The following is an 18,023-nucleotide window of genomic DNA, read 5'->3' as shown; positions in this document are numbered from 1 at the left end:
AGCCTTATTATGTCAATAATGTGAAACGCTAGCTCAGCATGAGCTCTGCATCTGCAAAACACAGTCACTTAGCGCTACCCGCTAAGGTTAGGAGGGTTAATTAGCATTAAATGGTATTCCAGTGGTGCTATCACAGTAACCAGTGCTACGCTACGCTAGCCTACTCTAGCTAGCTAATAGCGTTCGCTAAGTCCAGTCTCTTCTAACCCACTCAGCCTATCTCTCTCAAGGGGTTTCTGAAGAGAAGGACGTCTTGTATCAATGTAATGGGAAGAGATACAATATTTTCTCCCTGCTGGTTGCCAACCTCACACACACGCACACACACATTCACATACACACGCACGCTCACCCCCCCCATTTTGAATGGAAATACATTTTTAGGTCCCCATGAGGTTATAAGAACATAAAATGTGTGTGCGTGTGTGTGTGTGCACGTGTGTGTACGTGTGTGTACGTGTATGCATCCATGTGTTTCTGACGGATTCGATACCATATTCTTACTTGTTGTTCAGCTGAGCTAACTTTACCATTTTGACAACAAGCAATTTAACTAAATTGTCAAGGCAACTGCCTCAGAGCATCTCTCCCATGTTGAATATGGCTGTGTGATCTCCATAGAATGCTATAGGATGACGCATCTTAAACCGATGACGCCCCATGTATGTCTATTGGAATGTGCTGAGTACATTTAGAATCTCTGTCTTCTCTGGAATAGACCAACACAGTAGGGGGTGTTATTTGAGGAATGCTAGGAGACATACAGTACATGACTGGGTGTCTGACTGTGTAAAGGCATGTGAGGCACAGGACCTCAACGGGTGGATCAGAGGTCACGAGGTCACAACCTTTAGGTTACAAGGACCATCAAAAGAAATACCCAGACTAAGTAAGTCATCCAAGGAGACTGAAGAGTCACTAGATAATGGATGTATTCTTGGTGCTCACCTTTGAATGTGCACGGTATTATACTGCAAATTAATCAATTGGCAATGAAATGAAATGAAATGATGCTGACTTTCAGAATGAAGCCAATGGTGATTGACATTATAGTCATGATGATTAAGCAATCAAATTCTACCGCAAATTTTCGTCACAAATTGCTTAACCGCAACCCAGGCCTAGAGACTTGATTCCCTCGATGATAAGGTCAATGATCATAATATTTTGCGACTACAATGAAGATGGCAAATACCGTATTTCCACCATAGCTAATTTCTCCTAATAGAGTAGAGTAACTTCCTGTTGGAAATGAAAGAGTAACACCTGGTCTGTGGTCAGTGTTATGAACTAGTTGCTAAGATAATAAGCTGTCTGTTTTGATCTGTCCATTAGATACGCTCCCAGGTAGATAAACAGTGGCATTAGTTAATATAGACTTGGCAAGGTGACACACACACACACACTGCCTCTGTCTCTCTTACACTTTTATGAGCGATCTCTCTCACACACACACACACACACACACACACACACACACACACACACACACACACACACACACACACACACACACACACACACACACACACACACACACACACACACACACACACACACACACACACACACACACACACACACACACACACACACAGCAAAAGTGTCCAGACCGTCCAGACAGACAGTATTTTTATGAACAGACATAGATTTGATTAGGTTTTGGGTTACTCTTTCGACTCCTAGTCTGCTCATAAAGGTGTTAAGGATGATACTGGCCTGACAGTAATATGACTTGAGCTTCCTCTCTTGGCTGCCTCAACTTTATGTCAAAGAGAAGGTGAGAAGTTAGCCCATGTGTTTATAATACCTCTGTTACACTGGCAAGGCTATCTGAGATGACTGTCTTGTGACCAAACCGTCCAGGTATGAGCCCTAACCTGGATGACCCTTGAACTTTGACCCTAGCTGGCACTGTCCAATGATGATCCATCTTACTAGACAGACATCAAATGACAATCCATCTTACTAGACAGACATCCAGTGACAGTTGAGAATCTAGGCAGTCAAAAGGAGGTTTTGAGTTGTAGGCAACTGCCAGAGACAGTGATGAGAAAATATTATTTTATCCTTGAATGGATGGCCACACATTGAAAACAGAACATATAGATAGATCATAGATGATACTATCAAGAACTCATGAAGGATTTTGGTGGTCCCACATTTCAGGACCATGGACAGCATAGTGGTAGTTCTATTTAAGTTTTTGTCATTTAGCAGACGTTCTTATCCAGAACAACAAGGGTTAAGTGACTTGCTCAAGGGCACATTGACAGATTGTTCACCTAGTCGGCTCAGGGATTCGAACCAGCAACCTTTCAGTTACTGGCCCAATGCTGTCAACCGCTACCTGCCTCTCATTTATCCTAGGGAGCTGGCTGTACTGATAGCATATGGATACATGTCATGATGACACACACACACACACACTGACACACACACACACACACACACACACACACACACACTGAAACACACACACACATTAGGCAATAAATAGTCTTAATGTAATTAGCTTTCAGTCTGTCTCTAATGAACTGTAGCCTGTGGGAAAATGTGAGACATATTTCTCAGAATTCTTCCTCATTGACTCTAAATCGAGTGTGTGACGCTTAAGGCAATACGTCCTCAACACAAATATCATATACAGTATATAAATATTCTCCACTGTTACCTACTGTATATACATGCAGCAGGTATTCACTCTGCCCTGTACAATGAGGAGAGATCGAGATAAAGACTTGAAAGAAAGGACAAAGTGCCATCCAAGGTTGTGTGTCAACTCCTGCCTGCTCAGTCCTTACACATACTGTGTACATCCATATACTCATCTTACCGTGTTCTACCCTTCTGAGAGGAGAGGTATGGAGAGAAGAAATACTTGAAGAGAAAGTGACATCCAAGGTTGACTCTGCCTGCCTCAGTGCCCAATCCTTACAATGATATAGAATACAGTGTTATTTCCTGTGTCTCGCGTCCTCTTCATTGCTCTTTGAGTATGTGCAGTAGTGTATACAGTCAAGCGCTATTCACCCTATCCTGTGCTAAGAGAGGTGTTTGGAAAGAAGACAGTGCCATCCAAGGTTACTGTACAACACATCCTCTGCCTACCCAATCCTTACAATCGTATACCATACAAACGTGCAGTATTTGCAGTGTACATGTTTTTCTAAGGTTGCTACTCCAACTTTTCTGGTAGTGTTGTTTGTGATCCGTACAAACAACACTACCAGACCTTCGTGCTACCACAGATATCCACTGAGAGCCTGACAACACGACTGATTGGGAGCCAAACAAATGCAGACGTCTGCTTTTTGCTGCAAATCTAATTCAAAATGAGGATGATTGGGTGTAATGTAGCCAGTACGACAGACCCCAGTGATTGGACATTAGTCATTTCCTTGGCACTCTGGTTCAAAACAAATCAATTAAATTATACAAAATAGACAAGCACTTACTGCCTGCTACTGATGGGCTTCTGTGCGTGTGTGCGTGTGTGTGCGTGTGTGTGTGCGTGCGTGTGTGCAAGTCCCCACTCCCAAATCTTTATTTACTCTGGGGCTCTCTTTAAACGGTTAAGTTCTGTGTTCTGTTGGAGCTGTGAGGGCTCTAACAGACTCCAGATACTAGCCCCGCGTCCCAAATGGCACCCTATTTCCTATCTAGTGCACCATACTACGTAGGGAATAGGGTGCAATTTGGGACAGCGGCCCGCCACAACAGTATGTGACATGGGGGAACTGAGGCCTGCAGAGAGGACGGGGAGGCGGCGGCAAAGTAATTAGGGAAGATCGTTCAATGATAAACAACCTTGCCTGTTTTTCATAACTAATTAATTGTTTTTCATTAAATATTTCAGAAATGGTTCTATTTGTTTTGAAAAGAGAGACATTGGTGTTTACTATAGTTAGATAAGGAGGAACTCTGAAAACCTTGTTTAGCAGCCACTCAGAAATTCTGCTTTAGAGATCTTGACAAGAGAGAGAGTGGAGGAAGACTTATGAGACTAGCTGTCCTTTCAGTTGACAGCTACATGATACTTGTCAGCGCACTCATTCACCAGTCCAGACATATGCACAATTGATTAACTTCCCAAAGTACCCAAAACTTTTAAATACTCCAACTTCCTGAGCTTCAAACTGATTCATTAGGATGTATTTTTTAATGTAAAAACACTAAAACGTTAAATACTCAGACTTGAAAAGGAATACTTTTAATATAACCTCTTGAGTTACATACAAAGCCCTCTACTTCCTGACTCCTCGCAGAAGGAGGAGAGTATTGGACGACAGATGACGACGACCAAAGCGAAATAACCACATCCTCGGGCTATGGAAAACTGTAACCTCTGTTTGGGCTCCCTCTTGGAGTCAAAGGTCAGATCGGGGCCAGGGTCACATCAGCACAGTCCTATAGCGGTCAGCTAGAGGTCGGCTGGGGATCGCGACCCGCACAGGACGCCCACCCTTTTCACACAGACACAGCTCAGAAGCTCAGAGTCTAGATGTCACCCCCCTGACCCGTTTGGCCATGCATTTCAACTTTTAAAGGTTCTTCATCTTCTTTCATCTTAGTGATGATTTAGGGCCTAGCCTACAGGCACCAGGGGATGGCTTAATAGTCTCTAGCCTCTCATCATCCATACTCCATAGGGAAGAGGGAAGAGAAGGGTGGGAAGGGAAGAGAAGGGCGGGAAGAGAAGAAGAGAAGGGCGGGAAGAGAAGGGCGGGAAGAGAAGGGCGGGAAGAGGGAAGAGGGAAGAGAAGGGCGGGAAGAGAAGGGCGGTAGAGGAAGTTGTAGTAACATCTTCAAAGTCCTAATTGGGGTTCTTGATGATTGTTTACATTTCTGAATGTCACTCTCAAATATTGACTGAGAAGGAAGAGAAGGGAGGTTGGGGACATGAGAGGAAGTCATAGTGACATATTGGCTGACCTTATTAGGATGGTTTCTATAGGTTTCTAATTGTTTACATTTTCTGAATGCCACTGTCGTCACACTGGAATGACTCTTCTATCTAAACTCAGTGTTCCGTTTCGATCTTCATAGCCAGACACCATGTTCTCACTGTTGTTATCCTGGAGAACCTAGACAATTAGCATGCTAGGCTAATCTCTCCCCTACAGCGGTGTTGGGTCAACAGTGCTTTGTCTTTGTTATGACTCACCACCCGCTGGGCTCAGACATCTTTTCAGCATCTTGTTTGGATTTCAATTCCGTTGACTTGTCAACTAGTTGGATATAGGTTCAAATAGGCGACATTCCGTTACGTTGATGACTTTTTGCAAAATCCAATCAGTTTTCCACGTTGATTCAACGTCGTCACTTTGAATTTTGGGGTTGAAATGACGTGGAAACAACGTTGAATCAACCAGTTTTTGCCCAGTAGATACAGAAATGCAAAACCTTCCACTAGTTTCAATAGTCCTGCTTTGCAGGAAAATCAAGATACTATAGTTTCAATGATAATCCTAGAAAGACAAAGAGAATAAGTCATTTGGCATCCAAAGCCCTATCTTAGCCTTTCCCTCACATTTACATTTTACATTTACATTTAAGTCATTTAGCAGACGCTCTTATCCAGAGCGACTTACAAATTGGTGCATTCACCTTATGACATCCAGTGGAACAGCCACTCACAAACTCCATAGGCACAGCCAAGCTTAAGACGGAGCTCAATCCTGATCAAACACAGATGTTTCTCTCACCATTTTACACAAAAGACATCTATAACTCTAAATCCAATGCTCGTCATTTTGCCATTGATGCTACTTGGAAGGCCATTGGCCCACCTCATATTTCAGATTTAATTCATGGAAAAATAAAAGATCATAACATAATGAAGGTGGAAGATTATCAAAGACTGTGGTTCTTTGCAGAAAGAGGTAGGGAAAGGAGCCTGGGTATGGGTCGGATATTTCTGCTTGTCCAGTCCAGCGACGGTGCATGTTTCAAGCTAATCACGTTAGCATTAATAATGAGATAAGGCATTTCCTGACCAAACTGCCAGAGTCTTCTTCTGTTTCATATGGCCCTGGATAAATGTATTTATGATTTCTCTCTGTTTTGTCCTGTAGGTTCGTCCTGGTCTTTGGTTGCTTGGTCCTGTCTGTGTTCTCCACCATTCCGGCTCACCAGGACTTCTCTTCCGACTGTCTGCTCATCCTGGTGAGAAACTGGTTGAAACTAGTTCTGTGTTCTGACACTGACAGGGAAGCTTTTCATCCGCGTGTCTGTTTACAAAGAGTGCAGTGATAGGTGACACTGTTGATGGAAGAAAGCAGTGTCACCTATCGCTTCACAACAGGAAAATACAAAACGGTAAAGTGTGTTGAGCTTTCACTCAAACTCCTCTTTGCAAAGGGTTCTTCAGATGTCCCCATAGGAGAACCCTTTTTGGTTTCAGGTAGAACCCTTTTGGGTTGCATGTAGAACCGTCTGAGGAAAGGGTTCTACATGGAACCCAAAAGGGTTCTACCTGGAACCAAAAATAGTTCTTCAAAGGGTTAAACTATGGGGGCAGCCGAAGAAAGCCGAACAAACCTGAACTGGAAGAAATGAACTCCAGTCAGTTAGCATGGTAGGCGACCTTGGTTTGTTTACCTTAATGAGGCAGTGAATGAACTGGGAGAAAGCACGCAGGGCATTTTACGCCATTAAAAAACAAATTCAAATTGAAACCCTTATTCAAGGATTCAAAGACCTCTCTGATGAGAGTAGGCTACCTGTCCTGTTGGGGGAGGACGCAGAGAGCTGTGGGAGGACGCAGAGAGCTGTGGGTTGGCAGCACACTACATTGCTGCCTGCCATAAGAAGAGGGACAGTGTCTGACAGACCAATCAACCTGCACATGTCCTCTACTGTATGCTTATTGTTATTGTTCAATGTATGGTTATTTTGACCCTTGGTTGTTGTTGTTATTGTTACCGTTGACAATTTTGATTCTTATTATTTTCATATTGTAAATATCAAAAGTAAGCTTTGGCAATATATACGTTGTTACGTCATGCCAATAAAGCAAATTGAATTGAATTGAATTGAGAGAGAGAGAGAGAGAGTGTGTGTTTTAGTGTGTGAGTGTGTTTTTTTGAGTGTGTGTGTGTGCGTGCGTGGCTATGTGTGTTTGTGGGTGCATGTGTGCGTGTGATTATGTCACCAGCGGTTGATACGTGAATTGTGTTCATTAACAAAGAGCAACAACTCCCATTCAAATAATCAAAGATCACATTCTAGGTCATGGGGGTGGATTCAAAGCCACCCAGACGAGATTTCAGAAACAGACCCTGACAAACAAACATCCTAGTACATTTGAAAATATAGAGAGTCTGTCATTGCTCTGGGGCAAGTACAGATAAGGTAACACCCAGTTGGTAGTATAGTGTAAAAAAAAGTTTTTAAAATGTACTCATATTGTTTCCTTTGAGACTCAACTCAATACGACTATGAATCCCTGAGGGAAATTAGGATTAGTGTCATTTTGTAGTCTGGGTGGGCCAGTGACAGTCAATGCGTCGGTCCATCCTTCTGTGCTAGGCAAGTATCTCCATGACAGATAGGAAGAGGGATATCCGCGGATTATCCGAGGAGAAGACGAATCCCTTTATCAAAGCTGGATTCATACTGGATGTCTCCACTCAATAACATAGCCTCTCCAAATGAAATCAGTGTCAACACGATTAGGCCACCTATTGACGATATAGACACTGGCAGAAATGTATTTGCTCCCAGTCGCTACTCTGAAAACTAGAGACTTGAAACAGCATTCGTGCTCATTTAAAAATCTCATTGCATCCATATGCCTCTTTTAGACCAGACTTGCTAGGGAGATTATCTTGGATTAGCATCAGCTGAATTTGAATCATGGTATACTGAGAGCAAATGCTAGCTAGCTAATGTTGTGCCAAGTGATCTAATTACCTATGTTGACTCAGTGTTGACATGTAGCATGCTAATGGTGCATTGGCATATTTTAGGTTGACACTGAATTCAAAGGTATTTTACATTATATACATGCTACTCACAGGAAGTAGACCACTTTAAGTCATCATTCAATCATTCAAATCATGAATCTGTTTCAATGTCAAGAAAAAGCATGCCACTTTAATATGTTATGATATGTTGGAAATCGGATGATAAATAATTTCTCGTACTTTCAATACAATGATGAAACTGATATAAACAGTTAGATACAAGTGTGACACCTATTTGTAGATTTGTAGCAATTGCTTAGTCATTGTGTATCACATTCCCCTGACTTCCTGTTTTGTCACTTCCTGTAGGAGTTTGTGATGATCGTGGTGTTTGGGCTGGAGTACATCATCAGGATCTGGTCGGCCGGCTGCTGCTGTCGCTACAGAGGATGGCAGGGTCGCCTCCGTTTCGCCCGGAAGCCTTTCTGTGTCATAGGTGAGCTATAGACTAGATGAGTTATAAACACTTTTTATGAATGTTTTTTCGAGGGATGAGAAAAGATTTACAACCTTCAATTGATGGTTCAGTAATGAAAAGTGTTTTAAAGTTAAAGAGTTTTACAGGTAATCATTGACTTTTTCCTCTTTTTTGACAATCGATGACCTCTCAGTTACTTTATTTCCTACTTAAAAGCGAGAAAATGCAAATCAATATGGCTATTCACTAATGGTTTTACCATAGGAATGTGACATCCGAGTTCAAAGAGACCTACTGGGTAAAAGGATATGCAGTGTAATTGACCATAGGAACACACACACACAAACACAATAGACCGTAGTCCTCTGGGTTGATGTTTTAGCTGGGGTGTTTGAGGCTCTTGTGATTCTTAACAGGAGATTTCGGGTCGACTGACTATGTAAATAGGCCTCTCCATTAACCGTCTTCAATTCTTTCCAGCGTTTAGACGTAGTCATCTGCCCTTCTCAGACGGCCGCCGTACTTCAGAGAGGGAGAGTAGAGGCTTACCAGTCACGCTAAGTCATCAGAGCTAGCATCATCATGCTCTCTGAGCTGGCTAATGTCATGTCGAGAGAGAGAGCGGGAGAGAGCGAGCGGGAGAGAGTGAGAGAGAGGGAGAGGGAAACAGAGATAGAAAGCGAGAGAGATACAGAAATTAGACCAATACAGATATATACACTACCGGACAAACGTTTTAGAACACCTACTTCTTCTTTATTTGTACTATTTTCTACATTGTAGAATAATAATGAAGACAGAAAAACTATGACATAACACATATGGAATCATGTAGTAACCAAAAAAGTGTGAAACAAAAAAATATATATATTTGAGATTCTGTCATAAATTATATTTACATCCATAAACTATACAGTACATAGATATTAATACACTTAGTTTGAGGTGGCGATTGTATAGATTAGATTTCATAAACATTCATATGTAGACATGAAGGCATCTTGACATCTTTACATAAGTACACATAGACATTCATAGAAGCTACAGTAGAAGTCGGAAGTTTGCATACACCTTAGCCAAATACATTTAATCTCAGTTTTTCACAATTCCTGACATTTAATCCTAGTAAAAATTCCTGTTTTAGGTCAGTTAGGATCACCACTTTATTTTAAGAATGTGAAATGTCAGAATAATTGTCACGCCCTGGCCATAGAGAGGGTGTGACTAGGGTGGGCATTCTAGTTTCTTTATTTCTATGTTTTCTGTTTCTATGTTTTGGCCGGGTATGGTTCTCAAACAGGGACAGCTGTCTATCGTTGTCTCTGATTGGGAATCATACTTAGGCAGCCTGTTGTGCCACCTTAGTTGTGGGTAGTTGTCTGTGTTAGTGGCCTGCATAGCCCTAGTCAGCTTCACTTTCGTTTTTGTTGTTTCTTGTTTTTGTCGGCGACATTTATAAAATAAAAATAAATGTGCGCTCACCACGCTGCACCTTGGTCCGGTCATTTCCCTGACTAGATACTAGATACTCCGAATAGAGACGGTTAAGGCTGAACTAGATATTCTGAATAGAGACTGTTAAGGCTGAATTAAATACTCTGAATAGAGATGGTTAAGGCTGAACTAGATACTCCGAATAGAGCCGGTTAAGGCTGAACTACATATTCCGAATAGAGACTGTTAAGGCTGAACTAGATATTCCGAATAGAGGTGGTTAAGGCTGAACTAAATACTCCGAATAGAGACTGTAAAGGCTGAACTAGATACTCCGAATAGAGGTGGTTAAGGCTGAACTAGATACTCTGAATAGAGATGGTTAAGGCTGAACTAGATATTCTGAATAGTGACGGTTAAGGCTGAACTAGATATTCTGAATAGAGACTGTTAAGGCTGAACTAGATACTCTGAATTGAGATGGTTAAGGCTGAACTAGATATTCTGAATCGAGACCGTTAAGGCTGAACTAGATACTCTGAATTGAGATGGTTAAGGCTGAACTAGATACTCTGAATTGAGATGGTAAAGGCTGAACTAGATACTCTGAATTGAGACGGTTAAGGCTGAACTAGATACTCTGAATTGAGATGGTTAAGGCTGAACTAGATACTCTGAATAGAGATGGTTAAGGCTGAACTAGATATCCTGAATAGTGACTGTTAAGGCTGAACTAGATATTCTGAATCGAGACCGTTAAGGCTGAACTAGATATTCTGAATAGAGACTGTTAAGGCTGAACTAGATATTCTGAATCGAGACTGTTAAGGCTGAACTAGATACTCTGAATAGAGACTGTTAAGGCTGAACTAGATATCCTGAATAGTGACTGTTAAGGCTGAACTAGATATTCTGAATAGAGACTGTTAAGGCTGAACTAGATATTCTGAATAGAGACGGTTAAAGCTGAACTAGATATTCTGAATAGAGACTATTAAGGCTGAACTAGATACTCTGAATAGAGACTGTTAAGGCTGAACTAGATATCCTGAATAGTGACTGTTAAGGCTGAACTAGATATCCTGAATAGAGACTGTTAAGGCTGAACTAGATATTCTGAATAGAGACGGTTAAAGCTGAACTAGATATTCTGAATAGAGACTGTTAAGGCTGAACTAGATATTCTGAATAGAGACTGTTAAGGCTGAACTAGATATCCTGAATAGAGACGGTTAAGGCTGAACTAGATATCCTGAATAGTGACTGTTAAGGCTGAACTAGATATCCTGAATAGAGACTGTTAAGGCTGAACTAGATATTCTGAATAGAGACTGTTAAGGCTGAACTAGATATTCTGAATAGAGACTGTTAAGGCTGAACTAGATATCCTGAATAGAGACGGATAAGGCTGAACTAGATACTCTGAATAGAGACTGTTAAGGCTGAACTAGATACTCTGAATAGAGACTGTTAAGGCTCAACTAGATATCCTGAATAGTGACTGTTAAGGCTGAACTAGATATTCTGAATAGAGACTGTTAAGGCTGAACTAGATATCCTGAATAGTGACTGTTAAGGCTGAACTAGATATTCTGAATAGAGACTGTTAAGGCTGAACTAGATACTCTGAATAGAGACTGTTAAGGCTGAACTAGATATTCTGAATAGAGACGGTTAAGGCTGAACTAGATACTCTGAATAGAGACTGTTAAGGCTGAACTAGATATCCTGAATAGAGACTGTTAAGGCTGAACTAGATATCCTGAATAGTGACGGTTAAGGCTGAACTAGATATTCTGAATAGAGACTGTTAAGGCTCAACTAGATATCCTGAATAGTGACTGTTAAGGCTCAACTAGATATTCTGAATAGAGACTGTTAAGGCTGAACTAGATACTCTGAATAGAGACGGTTAAGGCTGAACTAGATACTCTGAATAGAGACTGTTAAGGCTGAACTAGATACTCTGAATAGAGACGGTTAAGGCTGAACTAGATATCCTGAATAGAGACTGTTAAGGCTGAACTAGATATCCTGAATAGTGACTGTTAAGGCTGAACTAGATATCCTGAATAGAGACTGTTAAGGCTGAACTAGATATTCTGAATAGAGACGGTTAAAGCTGAACTAGATATTCTGAATAGAGACTGTTAAGGCTGAACTAGATATTCTGAATAGAGACTGTTAAGGCTGAACTAGATATCCTGAATAGAGACGGTTAAGGCTGAACTAGATATCCTGAATAGTGACTGTTAAGGCTGAACTAGATATCCTGAATAGAGACTGTTAAGGCTGAACTAGATATTCTGAATAGAGACTGTTAAGGCTGAACTAGATATCCTGAATAGAGATGGTTAAGGCTGAACTAGATACTCTGAATAGAGACTGTTAAGGCTGAACTAGATACTCTGAATAGAGACTGTTAAGGCTCAACTAGATATCCTGAATAGTGACTGTTAAGGCTGAACTAGATATTCTGAATTGAGACTGTTAAGGCTGAACTAGATATCCTGAATAGTGACTGTTAAGGCTGAACTAGATATTCTGAATAGAGACTGTTAAGGCTCAACTAGATATCCTGAATAGTGACTGTTAAGGCTCAACTAGATATTCTGAATAGAGACTGTTAAGGCTGAACTAGATATCCTGAATAGTGACGGTTAAGGCTGAACTAGATATTCTGAATAGAGACTGTTAAGGCTCAACTAGATATCCTGAATAGTGACTGTTAAGGCTCAACTAGATATTCTGAATAGAGACTGTTAAGGCTGAACTAGATACTCTGAATAGAGACTGTTAAGGCTGAACTAGATACTCCGAATAGAGACTGTTAAGGCTGAACTAGATACTCTGAATAGAGACTGTTAAGGCTGAACTAGATATTCTGAATAGAGACTGTTAAGGCTGAACTAGATATCATGAATAGAGACTGTTAAGGCTGAACTAGATACTCTGAATAGAGACTGTTAAGGCTGAACTAGATACTCTGAATAGAGACTGTTAAGGCTCAACTAGATATCCTGAATAGTGACTGTTAAGGCTCAACTAGATATTCTGAATAGAGACTGTTAAGGCTGAACTAGATATCCTGAATAGTGACTGTTAAGGCTGAACTAGATATTCTGAATAGAGACTGTTAAGGCTGAACTAGATATTCTGAATAGAGACTGTTAAGGCTGAACTAGATACTCTGAATAGAGACGGTTAAGGCTGAACTAGATATCCTGAATAGAGACTGTTAAAGCTGAACTAGATATCCTGAATAGAGACTGTTGAGGCTGGCTGTAATATGCTGTTGGGTGTATCCTCCTCTGGCCTCTCCCCTTCTTAAGTATTTGTCCGTCTTAATCCTGCCTCCTAAGCTGCTTACCCCTTTCCCCTCCAAGCCAAAACACACACCCTAGGATACCTCTCCAATCATCTCTCTATCAAAACACGTAGGGTCACTGACTGGACACAATCCCCCTCCAGCTTCCACTACAAGTAGCCACTACTAATACACCTATTTTTACTGGTTAGACACTAGGAAGTATGGCCATCATGAATATCTTAAGCATTGCTGTTACTTTATCATAATTTATTGTCTGTTTCTCTCTGTAAAATTCCTCCCTTGACCTGCTTATGTCAGCCCTATTGTGTTGAATGAATGATCAGCCGGCCTATTACAATCATGGAGTACTGTCTGTATGAGGGCATGTGACATTGCCAATAACTCAATCTATTACGCATCAACTAATGGCACAAGGCAAGGCTGGAGACAGATTATAATGACAATCACCATGATAATGACCATGACAATCACCATGATAATCACACTGAGCTGCTTGAGGGAGGTTTATCATCCTATTTTCCTCTCTCTCTTTCCTTCTGTCTTTCACTCTCTCTCCCTCTCTTTTTGTATTTTTTTCCTGTCCCTCCTTTCGTCCCTCCCTTCCTTCCCTTCCTCCCCCCCCTCTCTCTCTCTCGTCTCCCTCCCCCACCTCTCCACCCTGATGTATGTATCAACATTGTGTGTCTGAGTGTGTTGTAGTGTGCTTTGACTACTCTAGATGGGTCTATAAATTCTCTCCCCTATACAGTCAGTGGTAAGAGTATCCATAACTGTCAGCCCGATACACCCCAGTCATTACTGTCTGGGCCGATCCATTAGTCTCTGGAGAGCGGGGGTGTCTCACTCAGTGACGCTCAACATCCTTAAATTAAACGCAATGAGCCAATTCAATCAATTTCAATCAATCAATTTTATTTTATATAGCCCTTCGTACATCAGCTAATATCTCGAAGTGCTGTACAGACACCCAGCCTAAAACCCCAAACAGCTAGTAATGCAGGTGTAGAAGCACGGTGGCTAGGAAAAACTCCCTAGAAAGGCCAAAACCTAGGAAGAAACCTAGAGAGGAACCAGGCTATGAGGGGTGGCCAGTCCTCTTCTGGCTGTGCCGGGTGGAGATTATAACAGAACTATGCCAAGATGTTCAAAAATGTTCATAAGTGACAAGCATGGTCAAATAATAATCATGAATAATTTTCAGTTGGCTTTTCATAGCCGATCATCAAGAGTTGAAAAACAACAGGTCTGGGACAGGTGGCGGTTCCATAACCGCAGGCAGAACAGCTGAAACTGGAATAGCAGCAAGGCCAGGCGGACTGGGGACAGCAAGGAGTCACCACGGGCGGCAGTCCCGACGCATGGTCCTAGGGCCCAGGTCCTCCGAGAGAAAGAAAGAGAGAAGGAGAAAATTAGAGAGAGCCAAGATTTTCAAAATGTTCATAAATGACAAGCATGGTCAAATAATAATCAGGAATAAATCTCAGTTGGCTTTTCATAGCCGATCATTAAGAGTTGAAAACAGCAGGTCTGGGACAGGTAGGGGTTCCATAACCGCAGGCAGAACAGTTGAAACTGGAATAGCAGCAAGGCCAGGCGGACTGGGGACAGCAAGGAGTCACCACGGCCGGTAGTCCCGACGTATGGTCCTAGGGCTCAGGTCCTCCGAGAGAAAGAAAGAGAGAAGGAGAAAATTAGAGAGCGCCAAGATTTTCAAAATGTTCATAAATGACAAGCATGGTCAAATAATAATCAGGAATAAATCTCAGTTGGCTTTTCATAGCCAATCATTAAGAGTTGAAAACAGCAGGTCTGGGACAGGTAGGGGTTCCGTAACCGCAGGCAGAACAGTTGAAACTGGAATAGCAGCAAGGCCAGGCGGACTGGGGACAGCAAGGTGTCATCATGCCCGGTAGTCCTGACATATGGTCCTAGGGCTCAGGTTCTCAGAGAGAAAGAGAGAACGAGAGAATTAGAGAGAGCATACTTAAATTCACACAGGACACTGGATAAGACAGGAGAAGTACTCCAGGTAACCAACTGACCCTAGCCCCCCGACACATAAACTACTGCAGCATAAATACTGGAGGCTGAGACAGGAGCGGTCAGGAGACACTGTGGCCCCATCCGAAGAAACCCCCGGACAGGGCCAAACAGGAAGGATATAACCCCACCCACTTTGCCAAAGCACAGCCCCCGCACCACTAGAGGGAAATCCTCAACCACCAACATTACAATCCTGAGACAAGGCCGAGTATAACCCACAAAGGTCTCCACCACAGCACAAACCAAGGGGGGGCGCCAACCCAGACAGGAAGATCACGTCAGTAACTCAACCCACTCAAGTGACGCACCCCTCCTAGGGACGGCATGAAAGAGCACCAGCAAGCCAGTGACTCAGCCCCTGTAACAGGGTTAGAGGCAGAGAATCCCAGTGGAGAGAGGGGAACCGGCCTGGCAGAGACAGCAAGGGCGGTTCGTTGCTCCAGAGCCTTTCCGTTCACCTTCACACTCCTGGGCCAGACTACACTCAATCATATGACCTACTGAAGAGATAAGTCTTCAGTAAAGACTTAAAGGTTGAGACCGAGTCTGCGTCTCTCACATGGGTAGGCAGACTGTTCCATAAAAATGGAGATCTATAGGAGAAAGCCCTGCCTCCCGCTGTTTGCTTAGAAATTCTAGGGACAATTAGGAGGCCTGCGTCTTGTGACCGTAGCGTACGTATTGGTATGTACGGCAGGACCAACTCGGAAAGATAGGTAGGAGCAAGCCCATGTAACGCTTTATAGGTTAACAGTAAAACCTTGAAATCAGCCCTTGCCTTAACAGGAAGCCAGTGTAGGGAAGCTAGCACTGGAGTAATATGATCAAATTTCTTGGTTCTAGTCAGGATTCTAGCAGCCGTATTTAGCACTAACTGAAGTTTATTTAGTGCTTTATCCGGGTAGCCGGAAAGTAGAGCATTGCAGTAGTCTAACCTAGAAGTAACAAATGCATGGATTAATTTTTCTGCATCATTTTTGGACAGAACATTTCTGATTTTTGCAATGTTACGTAGATGGAAAAAAGCTGTCCTTGAAACAGTCTTGATGTGTTCGTCAAAAGAGAGATCAGGGTCAAGAGTAACGCCGAGGTCCTTCACAGTTTTATTTGAGACGACTTTACAACCATCAAGATGAATTGTCAGATTTAACAGAAGATCTCTTTGTTTCTTGGGACCTAGAACAAGCATCTCTGTTTTGTCCGAGTTTAAAAGTAGAAAGTTGTCAGCCATCCACTTCCTTATGTCTGAAACACAGGCTTCTAGCGAGGGCAATTTGGGGGCTTCACCATGTTTCATTGAAATGTACAGCTGTGTGTCATCCGCATAGCAGTGAAAGTTAACATTATGTTTTCGAATAACATCCCCAAGAGGTAAAATATATAGTGAAAACAATAGTGGTCCTAAAACGGAACCTTGAGGAACACCGAAATGTACAGTTGATTTGTCAGAGGACAGACCATTCACAGAGACAAACTGATATCTTTCCGACAGGTAAGATCTAAACCAGGCCAGAACTTGTCCGTGTAGACCAATTTGGGTTTCCAGTCTCTCCAAAAGAATATGGTGATCGATGGTGTCAAAGGCAGCACTAAGGTCTAGTAGCACGAGGACAGATGCAGAGCCTCGGTCTGACGCCATTAAAAGGTCATTTACCACCTTCACAAGTGCAGTCTCAGTGCTATGATGGGGTCTAAAACCAGACTGAAGCATTTCGTATACATTGTTTGTCTTCAGAAAGGCAGTGAGTTGCTGCGCAACAGCTTTTTCTAAAATTTTTGAGAGGAATGGAAGATTCGATATAGGCCGATAGTTTTTTATATTTTCCGGGTCAAGGTTTGGCTTTTTCAAGAGAGGCTTTATCACTGCCACTTTTAGTGAGTTTGGTACACATCCGGTGGATAGAGAGCTGTTTATTATGTTCAACATAGGAGGGCCAAGCACAGGAAGCAGCTCCTTCAGCAGTTTAGTAGGAATAGGATCCAGTATGCAGCTTGAAGGTTTAGAGGCCATGATTATTTTCATCATTGTGTCAAGAGATATAGTACTAAAACACTTAAGTGTCTCTCCCGATCCCAGGCCCTCGCAGAGCTGTGCGGATCCAGGACAGCTAAGCCCTGGAGGAATACGCAGATTCAAAGAGGAGTCCGTAATTTGCTTTCTAATGGTCATGATCTTTTCCTCAAAGAAGTTCATGAATTTATTACTGCTGAAGTGAAAGCCATCCTCTCTTGGGGAATGCTGCTTTTTAGTTAGTTTCGCAACAGTATCAAAAAGAAATTTTGGATTGTTCTTATTTTCCTCGATTAAGTTGGAAAAGTAGGATGATCGAGCAGCAGTGAGGGCTCTTCGGTACTGCACGGTACTGTCTTTCCAAGCTAGTCGGAAGACTTCCAGTTTGGTGTGGCGCCATTTCCGTTCCAATTTCCTGGAAGCTTGCTTCAAAGCTCGGGTATTTTCTGTATACCAGGGAGCTAGTTTCTTATGACAAATGTTTTTCGTTTTTAGGGGTGCAACTGCATCTAGGGTATTGCGCAAGGTTAAATTGAGTTCCTCAGTTAGGTGGTTAACTGATTTTTGTCCTCTGATGTCCTTGGGTAGGCAGAAGGAGTCTGGAAGGGCATCAAGGAATTTTTGTGTTGTCTGAGAATTTATAGCACGACTTTTGATGCTCCTTGGTTGGGGTCTGAGCAGATTATTTGTTGCGATTGCAAACGTAATAAAATGGTGGTCCGATAGTCCAGGATTATGTGGAAAAACATTAAGATCCACAACATTTATTCCATGGGACAAAACTAGGTCCAGAGTATGACTGTGGCAGTGAGTAGG

The 18,023-nt window shown here is 42.2% G+C and overlaps 1 protein-coding gene across 5 annotated transcripts in view; it reads left to right on the top strand.

The window, feature by feature from the left end:
- LOC139568653 (potassium voltage-gated channel subfamily KQT member 5-like) overlaps nucleotides 1–18,023 on the top strand; it is a 135,361-nt gene that overhangs the window by 89,778 nt on the left and 27,560 nt on the right. For all 5 annotated transcript variants that reach the window (XM_071390627.1, XM_071390628.1, XM_071390632.1 and 2 more), the window contains exons 2-3: nucleotides 6,078–6,168; nucleotides 8,280–8,406. In XM_071390627.1, the coding sequence (XP_071246728.1) occupies nucleotides 6,078–6,168; nucleotides 8,280–8,406 (218 nt within the window). The remainder of the gene's footprint in view (nucleotides 1–6,077; nucleotides 6,169–8,279; nucleotides 8,407–18,023) is intronic.

The sequence above is a fragment of the Salvelinus alpinus genome, chromosome 2, assembly GCF_045679555.1.
Source record: "Salvelinus alpinus chromosome 2, SLU_Salpinus.1, whole genome shotgun sequence".
Lineage (NCBI taxonomy): Eukaryota > Metazoa > Chordata > Actinopteri > Salmoniformes > Salmonidae > Salvelinus > Salvelinus alpinus.
This window is presented reverse-complemented; position numbering and strand designations above follow the sequence as displayed.